The sequence below is a fragment of the Lytechinus variegatus genome, chromosome 14 (assembly GCF_018143015.1).
Source record: "Lytechinus variegatus isolate NC3 chromosome 14, Lvar_3.0, whole genome shotgun sequence".
NCBI lineage: Eukaryota > Metazoa > Echinodermata > Echinoidea > Temnopleuroida > Toxopneustidae > Lytechinus > Lytechinus variegatus.
This window is the reverse complement of record NC_054753.1, coordinates 30,945,400-30,969,018: the sequence shown is the minus strand read 5'-3', so window position 1 is coordinate 30,969,018 and position 23,619 is coordinate 30,945,400. Positions and strand designations below refer to the sequence as shown.

At 38.0% G+C, this 23,619-nt stretch overlaps 2 protein-coding genes across 5 annotated transcripts; both read right to left on the bottom strand.

Moving 5' to 3' along the window:
- Positions 1-835: 835 nt before the first annotated feature.
- Positions 836-20,484, bottom strand: LOC121427601. Of its 4 annotated transcripts, XM_041624077.1 has the most exons (4): positions 20,448-20,477; positions 10,857-10,859; positions 6,546-6,618; positions 836-3,108 (listed from the first exon to the last, which is right to left on the bottom strand). In XM_041624077.1, exon 4 carries the CDS (start codon positions 3,026-3,028, stop codon positions 1,085-1,087), a length of 1,944 nt encoding a protein of 647 aa, XP_041480011.1. In that variant the 5' UTR covers positions 3,029-3,108; positions 6,546-6,618; positions 10,857-10,859; positions 20,448-20,477; the 3' UTR covers positions 836-1,084. The 4 variants fall into 4 exon arrangements, with proteins under 4 accessions (XP_041480011.1, XP_041480012.1, XP_041480013.1 ...); XM_041624078.1 differs by lacking the exon at positions 10,857-10,859 and having other exon boundaries at positions 20,448-20,484; XM_041624079.1 differs by lacking the exon at positions 6,546-6,618 and having other exon boundaries at positions 20,448-20,476.
- On the bottom strand, positions 4,665-6,539 carry LOC121427306. Its single transcript, XM_041623644.1, has one exon. It carries the CDS (start codon positions 6,537-6,539, stop codon positions 4,665-4,667), a length of 1,875 nt encoding a protein of 624 aa, XP_041479578.1.
- Positions 20,485-23,619: the final 3,135 nt, after the last annotated feature.

Genomic DNA, 23,619 nt, shown 5'->3' with positions numbered 1-23,619 from the left:
TAATTACTAAGTCCCATATGCAAAGTGCTAGTATACCCCTTTTCAAAAAGATGAATATTTTACCTCTCCATGAACTAATTACTTTAAATACTCTAATCTTTATGTACTCAGTTAAAAATCATATTTTTCCATTGAAGTATTGCAATATGTTTTCACTCAATTTAAATGTTCATTCTTATGCTACTAGACAAAAAGATAATTTCCATGTTCCGAAAGTGAGACTTTCTTCTTCTTTAAATTCACTAACTTTAGTCGGTATAAAAAAATGGAATCAACTCCCAACTTCACTAAAAGATTGTTCAACTGTATCCTGTTTCAAAAAAATGTGTAGGGCCTACTTAATGGAAAATCTATAAAATCACCAGGGTTTGTGTGTGTGTGTGTGCGTGTGTGTGTGTGTGTTGTTGCGTGTATGTGTGTATGTTTTTACATTTATATATTTGCTGATAAAATTTGTGTTTTCTTAGTATTCTGTTTTTGATTGTAAATTATGTCAATGATATTGTTTTCGGGGCCATTATCTACAAGCAGTTTGCTTTTTTATGGTCCTAGCCATATTTTGTTTGCATAACTATGTATGATTTGTATATACACATTTTTATGGTTGAATAAACTTGAATTGAATTGAATTTTGATGTTGATTCCCCCAACATGGTCTAAGTTCATTGACCCTAAATGACCTTTGACCTTGGTCATGTGACATGAAACTCTAATAGGATATTCAGTAATACTTGATTAACCTAATGGCTAAGTTTCATGAACTAGGTCCATATACTTTCTAAGTTATGATGTCATTTCAAAAACTTAACCTCAGGTTAAGATTTGATGTTGACGCCGCCGCTGCCGTCGGAAAAGCGTCGCCTATAGTCTCACTCTGCTATGCAGGTGACAAAACATTGGTTAAGATTTTAATGCTGATGGGATGGCATTACCGTCGCCGTTGGAAAAAAAATGACGCCTATAGTCTTGCCTTGCTATGCAGGTGAGACAAAAAGCACAGATGGAGGTAAAAAATGAGAAGTTGTTCAATTTCAAAAAAAGTCAAATCAATGAAAGCAAAGAAGTTATAAACGAGCTTGTATCCTCAAGATATTGGGCAGTTTTGTTCACCATCTGAATCATAGTCACTGGAAGTCTCAGAATCTCCAGCTTCATAATCTTCATCCAGGACTGGGTCTCTTATAATAGCACACAGTGTAGATGGAAGCTTCTGGCGATAAGGGATCCTATAGCTAAGGATAGACCTTGCAGCAAGCTCTTGAAGAGAATACACTTCTTCTGGACCCTTCAAGAGCTCATACACAATGCCCATTCCTCGTGGGTCCAGCTGTAGGCAAGGTTCATCTCCATCCTCATCCTCAAAATCATCTTCATCATCAAAGTCATCTTCATTTTCTCTCATCTCCATGTTGATGTCATAAGGGGTTTCCCCTTTCTTGTTCTTTGCATCAGTAGGGCAGCCATGTCTTATCAGGATCTTTGCAATATCTACAATCAGTTGTGGTGATAAAGTTTGTGAGTACACCATCAGTGTGTGAATCATTGTGTTCCCATGACAGTCTAAATCAAGGGCACCTTCGACATGCAGAAGATTAGCAATTAATCGCTTGAAGAGGAAAGTGGTGTACCTGCGTGTCCTGGAGGGATGAGGGGCACAGAAGAAGATATTTGGACAGAACTCTCTTCCCAGGTGAAGGAGAACATTGTGACAGACAGAAATAGTGGGGAACAGGATACCACTGCCAGTAGCTTCAGGCTTTGGGATCCTATCCCAAATGACATTGATCATCTCTATGATGGGTGAGAGAAACTGCTCCAAGATTTCAAGACTTTGATATTCATTAATTACATCGAACAAGATACGACCAAGGTTGCACATGATGTCTTTGACACTCTTCTCAAGATGATCAATGGGGACGTCTTTCATGACATCAATGTACTTTCCTAACATCTTGCATGTGCTGTTAATAAACTGAGCATCTCTGAAAATTTCGAGGGTTTCTGCTCTAGGTACACTCATCCGCAGGTACATCAAGACAGTATTCAAATAAAACAATCCTTTCCTTTCCAGATGAAGACATGCATCAAATATGAGAAAACCTTTAGCCCTTGTTTTCATCTTGAAAAGCAACTCATGTCCATATTTTGCAAGTGGTCCATACAGTACCTTTGGCTTCAACTTCTCTGGAAGAACACGATCACCAACAAGGAAAGCATTAACTTTTCTTGCATGATTAGTTTTCTTTAATGCCTTCCAATCTGCCATTGTCTTGCACTCTTTTTGACCAAGGAAAGTTTCAAGATCTGATGTGAATTCCACAGGATCTGGATTGCCAGTGTCACTCTCCATTTCCATCACAGCTTTTCCCAGTATTTTAGCTGCATCTTTGTGTTTATCCTCCACAGCCAATAAGTAACCCAGAATGTTCAATCCCCTAACAAGCATAGATTTTCCCACTAGACCTTTACTGCCAAGGAAAGCAAAGACACCGAGTCTTTTGTTCAATGCAGCTAAGTCAAGTGGATACAGTCCATCATCATTCTTCTGGAATTCGGCTTTGTGCAACAGGAGGTTAACGATAAGTTGTAATACAATCGCATCTCCTTTCACATCAAAATGAGCCTCGAAACCGTCTCCTTTGGCTTCTCCACTTGCTGGATTTTTAGCCCCTTCTGCAGTCTCTTCCCCTATCAGTGCACTGTCTGCTTCACTGTTGCTTTCCATGAACATGCAAGCAAAGTGCAACGCAGTGTTCTTTTTGTCAGGTGCAGTAAGATGATGATCGGCTCCTATCTCAAGAAGATACTTCACAATTTCCAGCTTTCCATGCAAACAAGCCATCATCAATGCCGTCCGACCATGCTTGTTTCTCTCATTCAAGTCAGTCTTCCCATCCTGCTGCTTGATGAAATCCTGAACCATTACCAGTGTGGCATCATCCTCAATGATCCTGACCAGATCACCCTCTCTCTTAGAACTGCTACAGTCTTTCAAACTGGATGATGCTACAGGTCCTGTAGAAGCCATGACTAAACATGCATTGCCTGGTGACCTTTCAGAAGCACAAAACTAGCAGTTAAATTCAGCATGCAGCACATCAATCATATCTGAAAAGAGGCAAAACAATACAGATATTAGTAAAATCATGCTCGTAAAAATTTCAGCACAATGGCCCATATTCTGAAGTCAGGTTTAATTCAAACTCTGACAATATGTATAAAAATGTGGTTTAACTATAGATAGCCAATTATGGCACAAATATCTAATGGTACAGGTTACAATTCATCAGCTCATTTGACACTATCTGAAAATAGTAAAACCAAAACAGCTTCAGTCATTATTAAATTAATGACAAAAGAACACGGCAAACAATAGAAATATACCATATAAACAAGTGTTAAATATTTTTCGGCTTCCCATAATTTTAGCACATAGTTAGACCATGGCCAAAATTCAAGGGAAATCCAACCCAAATTTTAAAAAAAAATGTTTTTAGAGGGAAAAGAAAAATCAGACAAGTTGATAGGTAAATATCGGACAAACAATAAAAAAGTTATGAATTTTCAAAAGTTGTAGATATTGGTAATCCTGTGGAGACTATAACTGTGGAGACTTCAAATTGGCAGCATAGGTGATGTCATAGTGATGCAAGGCAAGGACTACTCTTCCTTTCACTCCAATAAAAAAAAATTGCTAAGTGTCATTTCTCAAATGACTTACTTTAAATTATATTTTTCTTTCATGAGGATATAAAACAATATACTTCCTGGGTTATATTAGATTACAGCCCCAGGGGAATGGGTTCTTAAGAGAAAAACCACAAACCCCTGATATTTAAGTACAAGGCCTATAGGAAAGTTATCCTTGCCCCTTGTCATAATTTACTTACCCTGTTTGCCAATTTGAGATCTACATAGTATAACTGATCTCAATATTAAAGCAGCCATAACTTTCTTATTGCTAGTCCAATGTTCTTCAAACTTTCACCATTCTGTTTTATTTATTTATTTATTTCCTTTCCACATGAGAGCATTTTATGACCAAGGCTGGATTCTCCTTTAAACTGGACTTCAGAATATGGGCCAATGTCATCAATATCATTTATCCATGCAGCATGTTATGATGGATAAAATAGCTAATGGCATGAAAATGCAATAAAGTAGCATAATGCAACTGTATATGAATGCTTACAAAGAAATCTTTGACATACTAGCTGGTTCATGTATGGCATGGGTCTGCATTCTACAAGGCCTAGGCTACAGCTAATGGCCATGTCAAATGACAAAAAATGTACCGTTCCATGTTTGTGCACATCAACATAATATTGTATGAAAAAATGTGTACCGTAAATTATTTCCTGAAGCACATTTTCCCCAGGCTTCAACAAAGTAGTGACAGTCTTCCGATACATTTTTACGTACATGTATGTGCAAATTATATAATAACCAAGACATGTCACTATAAAATCGATATTGACTATAGCATCAAATACAAAAATTAAAATATTTTCCAGCACATCAAATAAAGTTTAATAATGAAATTTCAAGAAAGTGAGCAAGTCATTATCATGAGCAGATTTGACACATATACATGAAGTCTTGAGGCTTCAGTGGAAAGAGCCTGTTCATAATGACGGCATGTGAGCAGTCCAGAACAGCAGCACTTAGGGAAATTCCACTGGACCCTGCACCATGGAACAGAGTTTCCTAGGAAGTTTATCCTGATAAGGGATGTTACACCTTAGAATAGTTCTGATAGTAATCTCTTGTAAAGTGAGTACAGTAGGAGACAGGAGAATGTAGAGCCCAGTAAGATCTGAAAGGTAGCAATCATCAAGACTAAAAGCCTCTTCCTGTGCAACATCGATAGGTCTCTTCCCTCTATTATTCCTCAAATTGTAAGAACAGCCATACCTTAGAAATAGAAGAGCTATGTCTTGAACCATCTGAATCTCTCCCGAGAACACAAGACCCATCAATGAATGCAGAAGGGTATCTCCATTGATATCAATATCTGAGGCACCTTCAACTTGGACTAAGTGAACAAGTACTTGCTTGAAACAGTGACAAGTGTACCTATTTTCCTCAAAGTCATAGTAGTATCTAAAGTGCGCAACCATATCACAAAGTAACTTATGACAGACAGAGTTGGTGAGATGCCTGTATGGATCCCTTGAGACTGAAGCTCTATCTAACCTGCTCCATATGACTTTGATCATCTGGACAACTGGCTGAATCACACATTCCACACCTTGGACACTGCAAAGACTATCAGTGAAGGAATATAAGATCTTTGATAGGTTGATTAGAATTTCCTGGATGTGGCTTTTAAGGTTTTTAACATTGACCTGCCTGATGACATCAATATAATACTCTAGAGACTGACAAAGTAGACTCACATATTGTGGAATAAACCTATGTAGGCTTGGAGAGCTTGTAGCTTGGCTGATGATGTACCTCAATGACAAAAGTACCCTTCCAACAGGCAAACATCCTTTGCATTCTAGACAAAGACATTTTGTGAACACCCTGAAGCCTGCATCCAGCGTATCCCAAAGAAACAACAGTGAATATCCATAATCGACAAGACGTTCATAAATAAATTCTTCCTTCAGTGAATTGGGTAAGACACGATCCGCAACCAGCATACCTTCAACTCTCATTGCATACTTGTCACCATTAATCCTTCTGAGGTCATGGAGACTCCTACATTCCGAGCGACCTAGACAATGTTCTAACTCAGATTTCTTGATATTGCCTTGCTCAGTGTCTGGATTATCATAGCACTTTTCTAATGCCATTGTAAATGCTTTGTACGCTTTCTCATACTCATCCTTCATCATGAACGATGAACCAATGATTTCCAATGCTCTTCTTTGCTCTGACTTTGGAATATAGTCTTGATTTATATAGTGCAACACAGTTGATAGTTTCCTATGTAGCCCAGCAATATCTGCAGGAGTCAATCCATCATTGTTGATCTGAATCAAAGCTCCATACTGTAATATTAAAGTATCTATGATCCTAGCACTTCTCTTCTGCTTTTTAAACACAGTACATTGACAGTACTTTTCATCCAAACAGTACTTCATGATCAAACGGTTGTAAGTATCATCTTGGCTTTCCCGAGTCAAGAAGTCTTTGCAACTGCTCTCGGCTTCTGACACATTGTCGAGAATAGGTTCCCAATCTTCCAAGTCTGTCTCGCTTTCTATGTCACAGCATGGTCGACTTTGGCTAAGAAAGTGTAGAGCACTGTTTCCCTCTCTTAGGCATCTCAGGTTAGGATTTGCTCCTTTCTCTAACAAAAACTCCACAACTTCTTTGTTTCTATCTAGACAAGCTCTCATGAGAGCAGTTTGACCTTCCTCATTCCTCTGATCAATATTTATGTTTCCATGATTCCTATTGATAAAATCCCTGATGTCTTGAAGATTATACATCTCTGTTGTAATGTATGTCACTAAGTTTATCTGGCAATCAACCATTGGACATTGTACACTACTGCCATTAAGAGGTTCCTCTCTAGATGCTGCCATACTTACTCTAGATAGGACATCTGGACCAGTGGATGTTGGGCTGCTCTGCAAGTCTCTCCGAAGTCTGCCACTCATATACCTGTTGATATTAATAGTAAAATGGGAAATTATGAGCACTACTAATGGTAAAATTTAATCACTGATAAAAATTGACTGTTGAGCATAAAGGTGACCACACACCTTTATGATTTTTTGGAATGAAACGTAGTAGAATTTGATGCTTATATTGAGACATGGAATAACTTACTGTGTAATGTGTTAAATCATCATACGAATACCTATGTTCATATCTGCGACTAGGCTATCATCCTTCTTAGAAAAGCGAATATCTAGTTGTAATGCAGGCGTACGATTGGCTACGACTTGAAACTAATTTGGCCTTTACTCCTAAATAAAGGCTTGCAATCTTTCATAATGGTTATATTAGTATTCTTTCAATTAATTTTAATCTCAAATAAAATGTTTCATTCACATTTCCAAAGTCGGACAGTGAACAGTCATAGGTGTGCAGTGGCCTTTACTGATAAGATATTACATGCAATGCTCCCCGGGTGATTAGATTATCAAGAAACAAAATGTGAGCCCCATCTTTCAAAAACAGTTAGCCTTCTAGAATTTATTACATATTATAAATAATTAGTATAATACTGCTAATTATTTATAATCCTTAATAAGTTTTAGTATATGTGAAATAATATTTTTGGGGTCTATAAATTGTTCTTCAAAGTGGCATTGCTTATCAAAAGTACGTAATACACAAGCGGTTCAAGGGTCCACGCCATTGTATTTGCGTTGTTTAGTAGATAAAGGGGTCTACGCGACATCAATCTGGTAGGAAATCTTCATTTTGTAACATTTTTACTGAAGATTTTTTAAACCTTCCTATGCATTAGGCGTAGGTGTAAAATTAATAAACTAAAAACATTTTCCGTGATCATTTCATCAAAAGACGGATCTCCTAGGGAAATCCATCTTTATTTACCTGGTTTTCTTATATATAAAGGCCCGTTCAAGACTCCAATGATGAAGAAGTATATGTCAGATTGAAAAAAGACATCGTGATCCATGGAGTCCTCAAGACTACCCCCCACTATCATATTGACCATTTGTAATGTACCATTGTATGATTTGAACCGAATTGATCTAATAAATACTTCTTCATCTCTTTAAGTACAGGCCACCGTCTGGTGTATTGTCGTACTGTTGTGCGGTGCAATGTATGTATAGTGTCTCAAATAAGGGGTCTAAAATAAACTCTAAAAGTGTGCAGCTAAAAAGACATCCGTAGAAAGTTAACAGACCTGGATTTTCTGTACCTCTCTTTAGAAACTTGGAAGAGACATACATGAGATGGCGACCTGTGGAAGAGCGTTTCATAGCCTGGTTGCATCACTATCAGGAAAAAAGCTTTTTTGCATTGTCTGTGTCCTAGCAAATGGTACTTGTAATTTCTGGTTATGACCTCTTTGTGAGGAATGGAGAGATGGGATCAGAGTAGCCTCGAGAATGGATATTAACAAGTTCTTAATGCAGAACATCATCACAACCTTTGCCTGGGCTCTCATTTCTTGCAGGGATGGCCATTGCAGTTGTTGGAGCATGGAGGTGACACTGCTTGTTGGTCATTGCAAACAAAGCGAGTATACCTTGAGCTGTATCATTTCAAGCCTCATGATGTTAGCTTGAGTGAAAGGATCCCAGATGGTCCATATTCCATGACTGGTCTAAGTAGAGTGAGGTAGCAGAGCACCTTGACTTCGCGAGAACATGATCTGTTCCTTTGAAGAAAAGCCCTGGTGGAATTAGCCTTTTTTGCTACCTGACTGATGTGATGATTCCAGCTGAGCTTTTGATGGAGGTAGATTCCAAGATATTTTGCTGTGTCTCCGTTGTCCAAGGTGTAACCATGAAGGATGTATGGCAATATGATAGGGGTCTGTTTGTTGGTTACATGGAGGACTTGGCATTTCTTGGGGTTGAACTCCATCAGCCAGTCAGCCTCCTATTGCTCCAAGGACTTGATGTCTTCCTGCAGTTGAGCACCATCTTCCTCTGACCTTGGCCCCGTTGCAGAAAGAGTTGCAATCAAACGCAACTCTAAAAATCATGCGCAACTTGATTTTAAACCAATCAACAGCGCGTATTTGGGACTTGCGATTGATTTTTTGACTTGCGTTTAAACGCAACTCTTTCTGCAACGGACCCCTTATCTTGCAATAAACTAGGCAGTCATCTGCAAAAAGCCTCACAGTGGTGTCATTATTAGACAGGTACTCTGGTCTTCATTGATAAATATCAGAAACAACATCGGCTTTACGACACTACCATGCGGAACTCCCGATGTCACTTGGGTCTTGGTAGAGATGGTTCCTTCAAGGAGTACTTATTGCGTGCAATTGTCAAGAAAGTCAGCTATTCATTCATGGGTAGAGTTCTGTATACCTTAAAAATCGAGCTTATGTCTATACCCCTCGCAAGGTCTTGCACCACAAGAGCAAGTTGTGAGACACAGGATCATGTTTTTTACGCAAACCATGCTGAGCATCAGAGAGCATGTTGTGGTTTTCAAGATGGTCCATAATATTGCTGTGGACAACGTGTTCCAAAACTTTGCATGTCATTGATGTTAATGAGATCGGTCTGTAGTTCTCTGGCTTTACATCGTTCACCTTTTTTGAAGACAGGGGCAATGTTTGAATTCTTCCAGTCAGCTGGAACAACTCCTTTGTCAAGGGAAGCTTGAAATAGGACTGTCAGAACAGGTGCGAGTTCGCAGTTTAAGTTTTTCAATAGCTGAGAAGACAGTTCATTGGGCCCAGTGGCTTTATGGATTTGTAGACCAGACAAGATTTTCTGCACATCATCAAATTGTATGGTGATGGGTTCCATACAGGGATAGGGAGAACTTCCCATGTCCGCCATGTTAGTCATGTCTTAATTTCTAGTAAAGACAGATGAGAACTATCTATTCTGGATGTTACATTTTGAAGCACTATCCGAGTATGTAAGTCCATCGCTCAACTTCAGCAAAGCTATCCCAGATGAGTCACATCTTTTGCTGTTAATATAATTACACAATCATTTAGAATTGTTGTTGAATCTGGGCAGACAATATCTTCAACATATTTGAAGTAAGCAGCTTTACATGCCTTCTTTGTCTGTTTCTTCACATCCAAGAACTTGGTATAATCCCCAGGGTTGTTTGCCTTGGCTTTGTCAAAGCATCGCTTCTTCCTACGGGTCAACTGCTTCAATGAACGAGTGATCCATGGTTGATTGTATCTAGTTGATGTCATCTTAGATGGTACATGCTTTTCCATCAGACGTAAGAGGGTAGACTTGATGTTGTTCCACATGACTTGCACAGGACTCGTCCCATCAAATTGCTCTGTAAAGGAATGTTGAAAGGCAAGACAGTCTTCTCGGAGAGCCTCCATATCAACATGCTTCCAAAGGAATACTTTCCTCTTCACCGGTCTTTTCCTGCGTGCTACAACAGAGGATTCCACTAGCACGATATCATGGTCACTTATTCCTGGAAGGGTAATACACCTGCTAAGAAGAGTGGGCCTAATTGACAGGAAAATGTCAAGACAGCTGTTCAACCTATTAGGAAAGGATACCGTCCATTGTAGTTCACAATTATGGATCATCGTCAAGAACCTTTGCTCGATTGGCAGAGGCTACTGGTTACCCGATGACGACTCTGTATTCCAGTCGATGTCCAGTAGATTCAGGTCCCCACCCATCCAGATGACAGAACTTTGGTGCTGATTGTGAATTTCTTCTATAAATCAACAGAGATTCTCCATATAGTTGACAGAACTAGAAGGAGATCTATACAAAGCACCTATAATAAGGAAGTTATTCTTTGGAAGGCTTACTTTGATGAAGATTGCTTCAACGTCAAGATTAGGATCATCTGGTAGTTGTTCAAAGATGATGTCAGATTTAAGTGCTATGAGAACACCACCATATCCGTCAAAATGGTCCTTCCGTATCACATCATGCTCTGGAGGGAACAATTCAGCACTATGGATGTTGCTGTTGAGCCAAGTCTTAGTGCCCAGGATAATATCTGGAACAGAACAATCTATTAGATTTCCGATCTCTTCCTTTTTGTTACATGCACTCTGAAAGTTGACAGTTAAAACCTTCATCTTTTTTTCTGTGACTAGGTGCCTTCTTCTATTAGACTGACGGGATGGAGAAGATGCTATCTGCGGTCCAGGACTAGATGGCGCTCTTTCATTATCATCAGAGAAGGACTAAGACATTTTGGAGAAGGTATTGCTGATGTCAACTATGAAGTTGAACAAACTGCTAGAAATCTGGGGCATTCCACAAGAAATACATTGCCAAGATACACTTGAATTAGCGAGAGCTTCTACATGGTACCACTGGTTACAGTCATCACATGCAACGCCTCGCTGTTGCCATGTTACTGTGTAGGTGCAAATCTGCAAGGATATCTGCAAGGATACTTGCTGGCAGGACCTGGGTTGAGTTCAATGTCTGATGCATTTCTTAAGAGCAGCAGGGTTAGATAAGCGGCTATGAGAGTCTTACATCCACATGTAGAACTAAGCATGTGAATGCTGCCTTCCTGGAAAGACTTCCATATGTCCCCTCCACTAATTTTAAAAAATACTTCTCCAAAACCCCCTTCTTTCGTTCTCTTTTTTCTTCTTACTTCCGGTTAGAGCTTGGATTCAAACCTCTCGCTGCTGATCGAGGCATCTTCTGTCTGTCGCGTTACTCACTTAGCTAGCAGGAATTGTCGAAAGCCATGGGTTTCATAACTATTATGAACCGATATTACGACTAGTCTACTCTCCAAGAGTATTGGGTATTTATTTTTCTGACTAAATAAACGGATGCAATTGGGAATTACACACACTCAAATTTTTGACGGAATAAAGCCATATTTTGGTATGTATCCAACTTTTCCTTCTTAAATCTCTAAGATATATGTTAGATAATTCTTGATAAACCTTCTCCATATTTTTTTTTTCAATTTTAGTGGAGGGGACATATGGAAGTTTTGCCGCCTTCCTTTGCACTCAAAGATGGAGAGAGTTTGTTAAAACTTTAAGATCAGTTGGCAGGTTATAGGTTAATCCTATTTGGGCATGCCCTAAAGAAAGCTTGCTGGATTATGACTTATGGCTATGGGGTCATTCCATGCCAATTCACCCAATGAAAGTGCAATTTTGCACCCGACCCTCTCGGAATTCGTTGTTCATTGGTACACATAAAATTCACCATAGCCCAAGCACAAAACAAAAAAATTAGTTAAATCGGTCTGTCGGTTATCGGGCTACGGCCCGCCCTTTTCTCCTTGTTTTGACAAAAATGGGCGTGACCTTCAACTTTCAATGGCCATTGCGTCGTAACGTGTTGACCAATTTTCTCGAAACTGGTACCAATCAAAAGGAAATTCAGAGAGGAATCCAAAACATGCATCAAATAATGTATTGGAGCGATTTATAAGGTCGTGACACTTGACCTTTACTTTGACCTTGAATTTGACCCCCGGACAAATAATTTTTTGACTTGATTTTCGTGTATGTTAATTATTTGTATGATATTGACATAATATGTTAAAACCAATGATGATATTTTATTTCTTCACCTTTCAAAACTCTTCCAAAGATACCATGAAATTTTCACTCTAGTCCCACATATTGATATTCATGTTAGTAAAGTGTTCACCAGTTACATGATTTCTTCCAATCTTAAGTCACAGTATGCAATCACATGATAAGAAATTAAGCTCATCAGTTCACAAATGAAACATTAAACATTTATGCTCATGAATAGGTATCTGTTTAGGCATTTTGATGTTCAGCAATATGTATCATATATTATGGGAGCCTTAAATAAGCATATACTCAACAATTTGATGATAAAAGTAAACACTTCACTAACAAGAACATAAATACATATATATATATATATGATATCGCGATCTATAAAACGCTAGTTCACTATACGTTGTCTGTAGCCACGGACCCCCAACTTCTTCAGTCTATGTATGGTCAGTGGAGCCAACGTAGTTCAGCGGAACAACCAAAATACAGAGACTGAAGCTTTTGGTCTAGTATATATACTAACCTCGTTAAGTGCATATAATCCAGACACCGCACACACACTCACACAACTCAAATACATAATAAGTAAAAATACATGACAGTAAGAAAAAGGGACAATAATGATGATAACAATTATGATAATACCAAGCGTTTATGAGTCTACAGCGATTTTATTTGAAGGAATTAAATGAAATGCAAGAAACGGAATGTATGGAAGGGGCATATTTTCAATGATAAAAAAATATCTATAGTAATGATATCATTATTTTGATAATAACAACAACAATAAATAATGATGACGATAGTAATAATAATAACAATAATAATAATGATAATATAATATTACCAATAATGATGATGATGATCGTAATAATACAGGGGCCGCGGAATGGTTTTCAAAATGGGGGGGGGAGGCTGACCATATCCTATGGTCACATTTTTACGCCATATATGTTTTGGAAAAGGTAGGAGCTAAAGCCCCCCCCCCCCTTTGATCGCGGTTCCTGTATTACCCAAAGGCCGGTGCTTTTTCCTTGTCACATTGCATTGGAACCCCCCCCTCCCCAACTTCCGCAACCATACCCAAATGTGTTTTATCCTTGTCACGTTGCATCAGGAAACTGTCCCCATCCTCTTGTTGAACGAGCACGATTTGATGTTGTGGGGGGGACGGTATCACGAGTATATATACTGTTGGAGCTATCCCCACTGCGTGGGGAGAAGAATCGACTTATCTGTCGCCGATTGTAGCTCGTTTGATCGAGACGTGCTCCAGCGAGTTGTGCTATGTTGTGCTATGTTGCCTACTTTTCATTTTCTTTTCATTTTGGATATATATATAGGATTTTGGATATATAGGAATTTGGATTTAGTCCTTTGGTTTTTTGCAATTGCTATTTTGAGGAAATTCCGGATTGCAGTAGGTAAGCTGTCATTTTTGGGCCTTTTATGCACTTTGCACTTTGAATTTCCCGCCAAACCACAATGGCGGAGAATCTAGCTCAGCGTAAGCCCCCAGAAGAGGAGGGGGATTTCAAGTTATAAGGAAGCTAAAATTAGCAAAAAAAAGATTGAGAGAGGGAAGTTTAAGTGATGTGGAAGAGTTGGCAGCGGATACCGACTTTGGCACACCGCCGTCAACTCCTTTCAAAATAGGAATAAATGCCACAAAAGCAGACCACCTAAAGGTACTCTTAGTACCCATTGAGAGAAATAAAAACCTTAGTGTAGTTAATGAACTAACTGTCAAGAAGGATATTGGAAAGGCTTGCAGGTCTCCCCCTGACTTCATTAAGTTTGTACGTGGTGGGAAGGGTCTCTTAGTAAAGTGTAAAAATGAGAAGCAACGTAAAGCCTTAACTCAGATACCAGAGATTGGCAATATTCCGGTCAAAATAGAGGAAAAAACCCACGCCTCGAAAGGGGTCACATTTGGAATTTCTCTAGAAACCTCTGAGGAAGATATTCTGAAGGAGCTAGAAATTAGCAGAGTAGTGAAGGTTGAGAGAATGAAAAAGAGAATTGAGGGTGATTTGAAGCCCCTAAAGACCGTAATATTGTTCTTCTCTACCCCCCAAGTTCCAGAGCATGTTGAATTTGCTTCCAGAAAATAAGAGTCAAGGAATATATTCCACCAGCACCCAGGTGCTTTAAATGCCAAAGATACGGGCATTCAGCTAGTGGGTGTAGTGCTAAGGAAAGGTGCCCCAGATGTGGCCTAGGACATTCGGTAGAAAATTGCGAGCTGGAGCGACAACACTTCAAATACAAATTGCAATGGTAACCATTCGGCTGCTTATAAAGGTTGTGAGGCCTCAAAAGAAGCACAAGAAGTGCAGCAAATTAAAATACAAAATCATATCTCATATGCACAAGCAGTGAGACTTCGCTCTGAACAAAATGAGGAAATTAAGCAGGGAAAACATCTTGTAAACAAGGCAGAAATAATAAAAGTAACAAATCCAATCAATAAAGTAAACACTCAGAAAGGAAATGCAGATTCTGATCAAACCGAAATGGAAATCGTCTCGGATTCGCAATTTTCTACCAAAACAGAGGTGACAAGTAAATGTCTGAGAATGTAGGACAAATGCATAGTAATTTCTTGAAAGGTGCTTCAGACATCACACTTATTTCTTTCGTAATTAGACTAATCAGAATAGTAACAAAGCCTGACTGTAATCCATTTGATGAAATAACACATATTTTGAAAGATACTCTGGGTTTACATCCCTCAGACGTTGATTTACAGTCAATTCGCAGCCTATTCTACTAGTCTGATCACCCTCGTGGCATTCAGCATTCTCCAGTGGAATGCACAGGGTCTTGAATGCCATGGGGATGAGTTAATTAGATTTTTGAATCAACAAAAAAGACCCTTAGAAATTATTTGTGTACAAGAAACTTGGTTAGAAGAGGGGAGAGTCATGCAGATACCAGACTATATATGTGAATATAGGAATAGAAAAGGAGGGTCCTGAGGGGGTTGCGCTATATACGTCCATTCTTCACTAAACTACAAAAGTGTTTTTAAACACGATGATCTGGAGATAATATCATTAGAAATTTTATTGGATGATGAGGTTTTAAATGTAGTTAATTTCTATAACCCCTGCAGCAAACTTAGCGCAGACTCGCTGAATGAACTTTTCAAGAATGTGAGGGGAAAAAACTTTGTAATATTGGGAGACTTTAATGCTCATAATACATTATGGGGCAGTAAAAAAACAGATGCAAATGGTAAAGTAGTGGAAGATTTTGCAAACGAGAGAAATCTTGTTTTCTTAAATGATGGAAGTGCCACTAGAGTAGACTACCACACAGGTAATTTTTCTTGTTTGGATCTAACATTAGCCCCTCCCAGTACAGCGAACAAAGCAACGTGGCAGGTCCTGAATAATAGTTTTGGAAGTGACCATTATCCATTGTTAAGTGAGTTGAACATACTGAAAGGGAATGGTACGCAAACAAAGATCGACCACTCCCATTCAATCAGTTCAATTTTATCTACAAAGAATGTAAATTGGGATGAATTTAGGCGGCAAACTGATGAGCAATGGAATACCTTAGAGAAAGAAGACAAGGTCATAGAGTTCGATACTTTCATGGAATCAATTAAGATTACCCTGGAAAATTTGAAAGGACATCGAGCTGCCAAGTATATCAAGAAAAACCCAGTACCATGGTGGAATAAAGATTGCTCCTCTAGAATAAAAGAGAGAAATAGAGCAAGGAGCAAATTGAAAAGTTATGTAATACCCCCTCCAGATTTATTGGAGGATTTTAAGAAGAAAAGATCTATTGCCCAGAAAACTTTAAGGCAAGCCAAAAGGGTTTACTGGGAAAAGTACTGTCAAGACATTGATCGTTTTACCCCTTTATCCGAGATCTGGAATATGATTAAAAGGATCAATAATGATGGTATTTCGCCCAGGAAAAACATTGTTCTCATGAGAGAGAATAGTTCCATTGTTACTGGCAATGACGTTGCGGATACCTTCGCCAACCACTTTAAAAACATAAACGATAGTTTTAAGGGCAAAGTTTTTACCCCTGAACAAATAGATATTGTTAAAAAATGTGAGGATATCATATCATCTTTTGGTGATGCTAAGGAATGTTGTGTCCTTAATGAACCCTTTACCATGTACGAATTGAGTATATCTTTTAAAAAATGTAAAGAGTCTTCTCCAGGTAAAGATGGCGTTGGGTATGAAGTATAAAAATCTCTCACACAAAGGGAAAGGTATAATGTTAGCTATAATGAATAACATATGGGAAACAGGAATTGTTCCCCTCCAGTGTAAGCATTGCGTCATAGTCCCAATATTGAAACCACATAAGGAAGCTACAGACGTTTCTTCCTACAGGCCTATCGCTCTTAATGACTGTTTCATTAAAATAATTGAGAAAATCATCAAAGAAAGAATGGTATGGTTTACGGAAAAACATAGTTTATTGCCATCTTGCCACAGTGCTTTTAGAAAGGCAAGAAGCACTAAGGACAATATAACTCAACTTGAAAATGACATTCAAAAAAGTATTGGGAATAAAGAACATACCCTGGCCGTTTTCTTTGACATGGAGAAGGCTTATGATAGACTATGGAAGGAAGGCTTGATATATAAACTTAATAAACTTGGTTTCCAAGGCAACATAGTTAAAGGTATTGTTTAACTTTGTGAGCAGCCGATTTAAAAAATTCTCAAACCAAGATGAAACTTGTGTATCAGTGCATGTATTAGAACTAATAAACCCTAAAAACAACCATTATTGAGAATGAAAAGCTAAAACTACAAGGGAAAGCCCGATTTTGTAAATAGGCGTCTTGTAGACGCCTAAATAGTACACATAAGTGTATGGGATGAAATTAAGATGGTGTTTCCGGTCACTTTATATTTCAATTTTTGAAGCACTAAATAATTATTTTCGAACGCAATTTTTTCTGGGCTTCATTTTTGTAACATATCCTAGACACAGGTGACAAGTGTGACCTTCTAGCTCAGATTTTTTAAAAGTCAAACCAATGTTAAACAATCACTTTAAATTCACTATTTAAGCGGGCGCTCTTTCCAGGTCCGGGCAAATAAGTACCTTTCAGGTATACAGGACATAGATGAAGGGCTACCGCAGGGTAGTTCCCTAAGTCCCGTCCTTTTCAATTTAATGTTGTCGGACATACCAATGGATAAATCTGTCAGTATTTCTATATACGCAGACGACTGTGTTATATGGAAAAGTGGAAAAAACATTGATTTTCTAAAAAGAAAAGTACAAACCTATGTGAATATCCTAAATGAGTGGTTCAACAGATGGGGTTTTACCCTTTCTAAAGAAAAATCTGTTACTTTGCTTTTTAGTAACACTAACAAATGTGTACAGATTGATTTAGATGAGGTCCCCTTACCACAAAAGGACGAACATTCATTTTTAGGAGTATTACTGGATAGAAAGTTAACATGGAGACCACATATAAATATGATTGTAACAAGAGCAAAAAAGAAAATAAATATAATGAAAAGACTAGTGGGAACAAAGTGGGGAAGTAGTTATAAAAGCCTTTTGAATTTTTATAAAGTGGTCATCAGGCCATTGTTGGATTATGCAGCAGAAGCATATGATTCAGCTCATGATCATGTGAAGAACTTCTTGTTGACAATTCAATACCAGGCTTTAAAACTGTGCACAGGGGCGTTACCGGGCACCTCCCTGGAATCCTTACAGGTAGATACTGGTGAATTACCACTTGATCTGAGAAGATATATGCTTAGCAAGGTTTACAAAGCAAAAATAAGACAAAACGCCAAACACCCACTCCAATCATCATTGAAGAACTGTTGGCAATTTGAATACGAAAAAAATAAGAAAGCACGAAAACCTTTTGGATTAAGAGTTTTGGAAGATGAGATACTCTACACAACTGAATCTTTTCAGTCTTATACACCCATGCCTCCTTGGCATCTCTCTCCACCAGAAGTGTCATTGAAGCTGCATGAGCTTGTGTCCAAAAGTGACATTTTTTATCAATACAACACAACTGTGGAGTATATTAATACAACTTGGAAAGAGAATCTCCATATTTACACTGATGGTTCTAGAGACCCGGCGCACGGCAATGCCTCTGCTTGTTTTTACGTGCCTGCTATGCGGGTAATCGAAAGTAAAAGAATGCAAAATTTTACATCATCGTATAGATCGGAATTGGTCGCCATAGTCTTGGCACTGCAGTGGTTGGAAAATTTGAACGTTTATAATAAAGTGGTAATTTTTACCGATTCTTTGAGTGCTATTGAAGCGGTGAAGGAAAACAATGAGGATAATTTCGTTAGAGAAATCATAATTACCGCTACTTGTCTAAAATATAAAGGTATATTAATTTGCATAGAGTGGATTCCATCTCACTGTGGAGTTAGTGGAAACAAAACGGCTGACTTCTATGCAAAGGCAGCCCTAAAACAAGAAATAGAGATTAATAATGGTTTGAATATCCAAGAAACAAAAAAGATTGTAAGAGTTCTTGCAAGAAAGGAATGGCAGAAGAGATGGGACAAGTCAACTTCAGAATTAAAAAAATACCAGAAAGCTGTCTCCGAAAAAACTCCCTTTGATTATCTCTGCACAGATAAAAGAGGTGAAAAAATGATCCACAGATTACGTTTGGGAGGTTTGGGTTTAAATGACTTCCTTTTTAAGAAGGGAAGACACACGACTGGGTTGTGTGAATTTTGTAATGAAAGAGAAACGATATACCATTTCTTATATGTTTGCCCTAAATTTATTATTCAACGAGCCCTATTACTTGCTGAATTAAATGTTAACAATATCCCCGATGCGGAACGTAAAGTGGAGAATCTCACAATTAAGACACAAAGTGCTCTAATCAGATATTTCAAAAGGACTCATAGATTTCAAATTGGCTGCCCGGATGGCAACCATCTTAACAGGGTGTAGTCAAGAGTAAAGAGAACTAAACTTTAGCAAATTATTACTTTCGTGACCAGAATACCTTGCTGAGCAAAGTGTTTATAATTATTCATATTTTTCGGGGGTAATTCTTTATGTTTTCACCGAATTAATCTATGTGTGCACCTTTATTGTCACTTTCACTTTATCACATGGCCCTTAAATGTCAGTATTTACTGTACTATAAATGTTTTCGCTTTAAAAAAATAATAATGTTGATATGGTTCCGATCGATTTGACATAAATTTGCACCTGCGGAATTTAAATCAAGTTCTACGAGGTATTGGATAGAGCGCCCCCTGCTTACGTTTGAGAGACATAGGGAATACAATTTTTTTGTACTCCTGAGACGCCCTCGAAATGCACCTCGAGCGGGCTTGTCAGGATAACGTACTAATACAGGGCAGGAGAGGTGGTCTTGCACAATTTCCTGGGAACTTTTCTTTCCTTTCTTTCTTTTACTTTTCAAACTGACATAATTTGAACAAAGAAATTATCATATTTTGAAAAAAAAGAAAAGCATATTTATAAGGCAACAATAGTCAAAACTGACTAGTTTGCCTATTCAAAATAACAACAACAACCCACTGCGTGCCAAACGAACTGTGTATCCCATAGCGTGGGGATGGTATCACGAGTATAGCTATACTGTTGGAACCGTCCCCACTGCGTACAAAGTGAACTGTGTATCCCATAGCGTGGGGACTGATCACGAGTGTTGAAACTGTCCCCACCGCCGTGAAAATCGAACTTGATTTCCCATTGAGTGGGGACTGTATCACGAGTATATAATAGGGAGAGAACCCTAGTGTTTATATACAGGGTGTTTCATTTGTGTGTGTTATCATTTTGCTACAGAGCTGAGTTCTGGAGAAAGGAAGTGATTTTTCATGCGTTCTGGTAGGTGTGATTCTAATGATCCCCACTTTTGGATTTGGGGACTATATCACGATTATGCAAAAAAAAATAATAAGATCCTTAAATTGAATTAAATAACGACCAACTACGAACAACAACAACAATCAAATTCCGCTCACGGGCCACGGCACTTATCATGATCGGGTGGAAATAATCTACTACGACTACGGTACCGGCTACCGCAAGACTCCAATCCAAGACGGCAAGAGTTTGGTCGGGAGAGCTCTGGCGGCCAAATTCAAACGATACTGTTCTGACTACTGCCACACTGGTGGGGTTAGTGATACCGAGAAGGGATTTATTATTCAAAGTATTTAAAAAAACAATACTAGCCAGATACGGTCTTCAGAAGTTCTTATCAGAACCTTATCATTAGGCCTAAGTGAGAAGTTAAAGGCTTGAACTTGAAGGTTTATTAAAAATGCTAACTTACAAAGCTCCAGTCCAGTCACAGTTGGTGATCATGAGTGGACGACGCGAAGGTACAGTAGCGTTAAAAAAAATATTTAAGCAAAAATTACGATACCAATAATTTTTGGCAACAAATTGAAAATGAGCGATCTCGCGATCTTTTCGAAACAGAATAAGGATAAGATTATAATCAGGGGGCGAATCTACAATTTGCCCGAGTGACCACTAAAACCTGACTTTTGTCTGGTTTTTAAGGAGCTAGGCCTATAACTAAAGACTAAAGTACATCCTATCCTTTTACATACACAAAGTCATATCAAAGATTCTGAGCAATTTTTATAATTATGATCAAGATGCGGAGATAACTTAAAGAATAATGCTTTCGCGAAGCGCGGGCTGAAATCGTTTATGTACTGACAAGTGACACAAGTTACTAGCAATACACGGCCAGCCATTGAAGCAATCTGTGTCTGTCAAATTACTGGGAGTTCATATTCGTAGTGATTTGAAGTGGAATGATCATGTCGACTTCATGATAAAACGTGCCAATGGAAGGATACATATTATTAGAATCCTAAAAGGACACGGATTGCCAACTGAGGACCTTTGTACTATCTACATGGGCTTCCTCAGACCCCTATTAGAGTACGCCTGCCCAGTGTGGAATGGAGGACTAACTAAACAACAAGTGACTCGTCTAGAGAGGGCCGGTGCAGAAAAGATCCCTGAAAATAATCTTGGGACACAATTTTCAGTCATATGATTCTGCTCTGAATGTATTGGACCTCCCCTCTCTTGCAGACAGAAGAAAGGCACTGTGTTTGACTTTTGCCGAAAGACTGATTTCAAATGAGAGGGTATCATATCTTATACCCCCTCTTAAGAACACCAGAACTTTGCGCAAATCAAACACAAGAGAACAATTAAAATGTAGAACTAATAGATTTCGGAACAGTCCCATCCCGTACTTGATTGACCTCCTAAATTCTCAATCATGACTCATAAGTAACCAACATCCATAGTATGGTATTTCTCTGACTGCTGCTCTTGTCAATTGTTTTTTTTTAATCATTAGTATTTCACATTATTTATATAATATGTTCTCTATTTCTACTTGCAATTACGAACATTAGTCAGTTATTTTCACCACTTGTACATGTATACAATCATAATGTTTTTAAGTAATGTAGATAACATAAATATACTGTTTGAAATGCTTTAGAATTAGCAAATTTACACATAATTATCACTTAAAAATGTATGATCTTTGAAAGTCAGGTATTATTGTATTGCACAAGAATTGAAAGTTTTTTTAAAGGTAATTTTTCTTCCGCATATGTATATTAAATGTATATTAAATTTGACACTTTCATTCCAATATACTTACCAAATGATCTACTCGCATGATCTCTATATTGTATCCCTTTCCTTTCCTTGCGACTCTTTTCTTCCTGTTGTTTGTCTTTCTCTATCCATATTTCTCCCTCTCTTTTTATCCATCCCTCTTCCTCTCTTTCTTCGAAATGTTGAATTGTAAATACTACTGCTTTTAATGTACAATTCGGTAAATGATAATGGACCACTATAACAATACGTGTTTAGGATAATATTTTACTTTCGAATTCTACTAACTTTGTTTATTCTTACGTACAGCCTTATAACTTCATGTCTTTACCTCTTTCATTATGTTTGTACCTTCTTTTCTTCTGACTTTCTACTCTACTCCTTCCCTTCACCCCCTCTCTCTCTCCCCCTCTCTCTCTATATCCCAATCCACCCCCCCCCCCTCTCTCTCTATCTGCCTCTCCTCCTTCCCAAGTCTCTCTTTTTACCTTTCCAAATTCCACAATACCATACTTTATCCTATTATTTATTTTGTAATTATCTGCGTTATTGTTTGAATATTTTTTGTGTCTTTATTACCTTGTAAATACATCGCAATTCGGCCTTAGCCGCGATGATGTCTTGATTTTTATTAATAAACCATTTATTTATCTATCTATCTATCTATCTATCTATCTATGATGAAGAGGGTTTATTTAAAGAATGCGAGCTCAAATAATAATAATCTAAGCCAGTTCTCTTTGTTCCTCTTCTACTTCTTCTCTCTCCCTCTCCATCTCTCTCTCCCTATCTCTCCCTCTCTCTTTCTCTGAATATTGTATACATGTATCTGATAATTACTTGATAATGTGTTTTTGTGTTACTTTGTAGCATGATGAATGTTGTAAAGTTCGACTATTGTAACATTTAAGTTCTCACATTATGCAACTCCACCTCCTCAGGGCTTTACTATCTGATAATAGCATAACGTTGTTCATCTAAATACATGAACATTTCTTAATTCTTATTGATGATTGTAATTGCACATGAAAACAAACACTCTTTATTATAAGGTTCTTTGTTTTTAATAAGTAATGCATCTAAACATATATTGTCATTTCGTTCCAATTTTATTTTGTTTATTTGTAAACCCCGACTAGTGAGGAGAGCTTCATAACAGAAACTAGTTTTTCTTTCAGTCATCCTCAGGCACTAGTCGGTGGTAGTTTCTTCCTGTTGTATATATTCTTGTTGTCTTTTGCCTGGAAATAAAATAAATATATATCTATATATCTATATAGCGTGGAAGCGTCGTGGTGTAGCGGTTCTGACTCTCGCCTTGTAATCAGAGGGTCGTGTGTTCGAATCCATGCACCATGGCCTAACGTCCTTTGACAAGGCGTTAATCCACACTTTGCCACTCTCCACCCAGGTGTTAAATGGGTACCCGTTAGGATGTGAAAGCCTATATATGTAGTATAGTCTTGGAACTATTGTTGGAATACTCCCTAGGGAGTGGAGAAGGTGCATACATTGTATGCGGGCATGCAAGGATCTGATGACCGGGGTAATGATATGTCTGTAAAGCGCTTAGAGACGTCGTTCTGATGTATTATATAAATGCGGAATATTATTATTATCATTATAGCTTTCTCTGCCGAAGAACTTCAATTCATGCAGAACCTCACCTATAATTTTTTATACAACCACATGAAAGTACAAGATCAACCCATCAAAAAATGCAATGCTCGTTTTAGATAAACGAGGGTACCTTAATTGATGTTGAGAATTTATTTATTTATTTATTTTTATTTATTCATGTTTTATTTATAACAAATGATAAAATAAGGTGGAGGGTAGTTCGGTTCAGT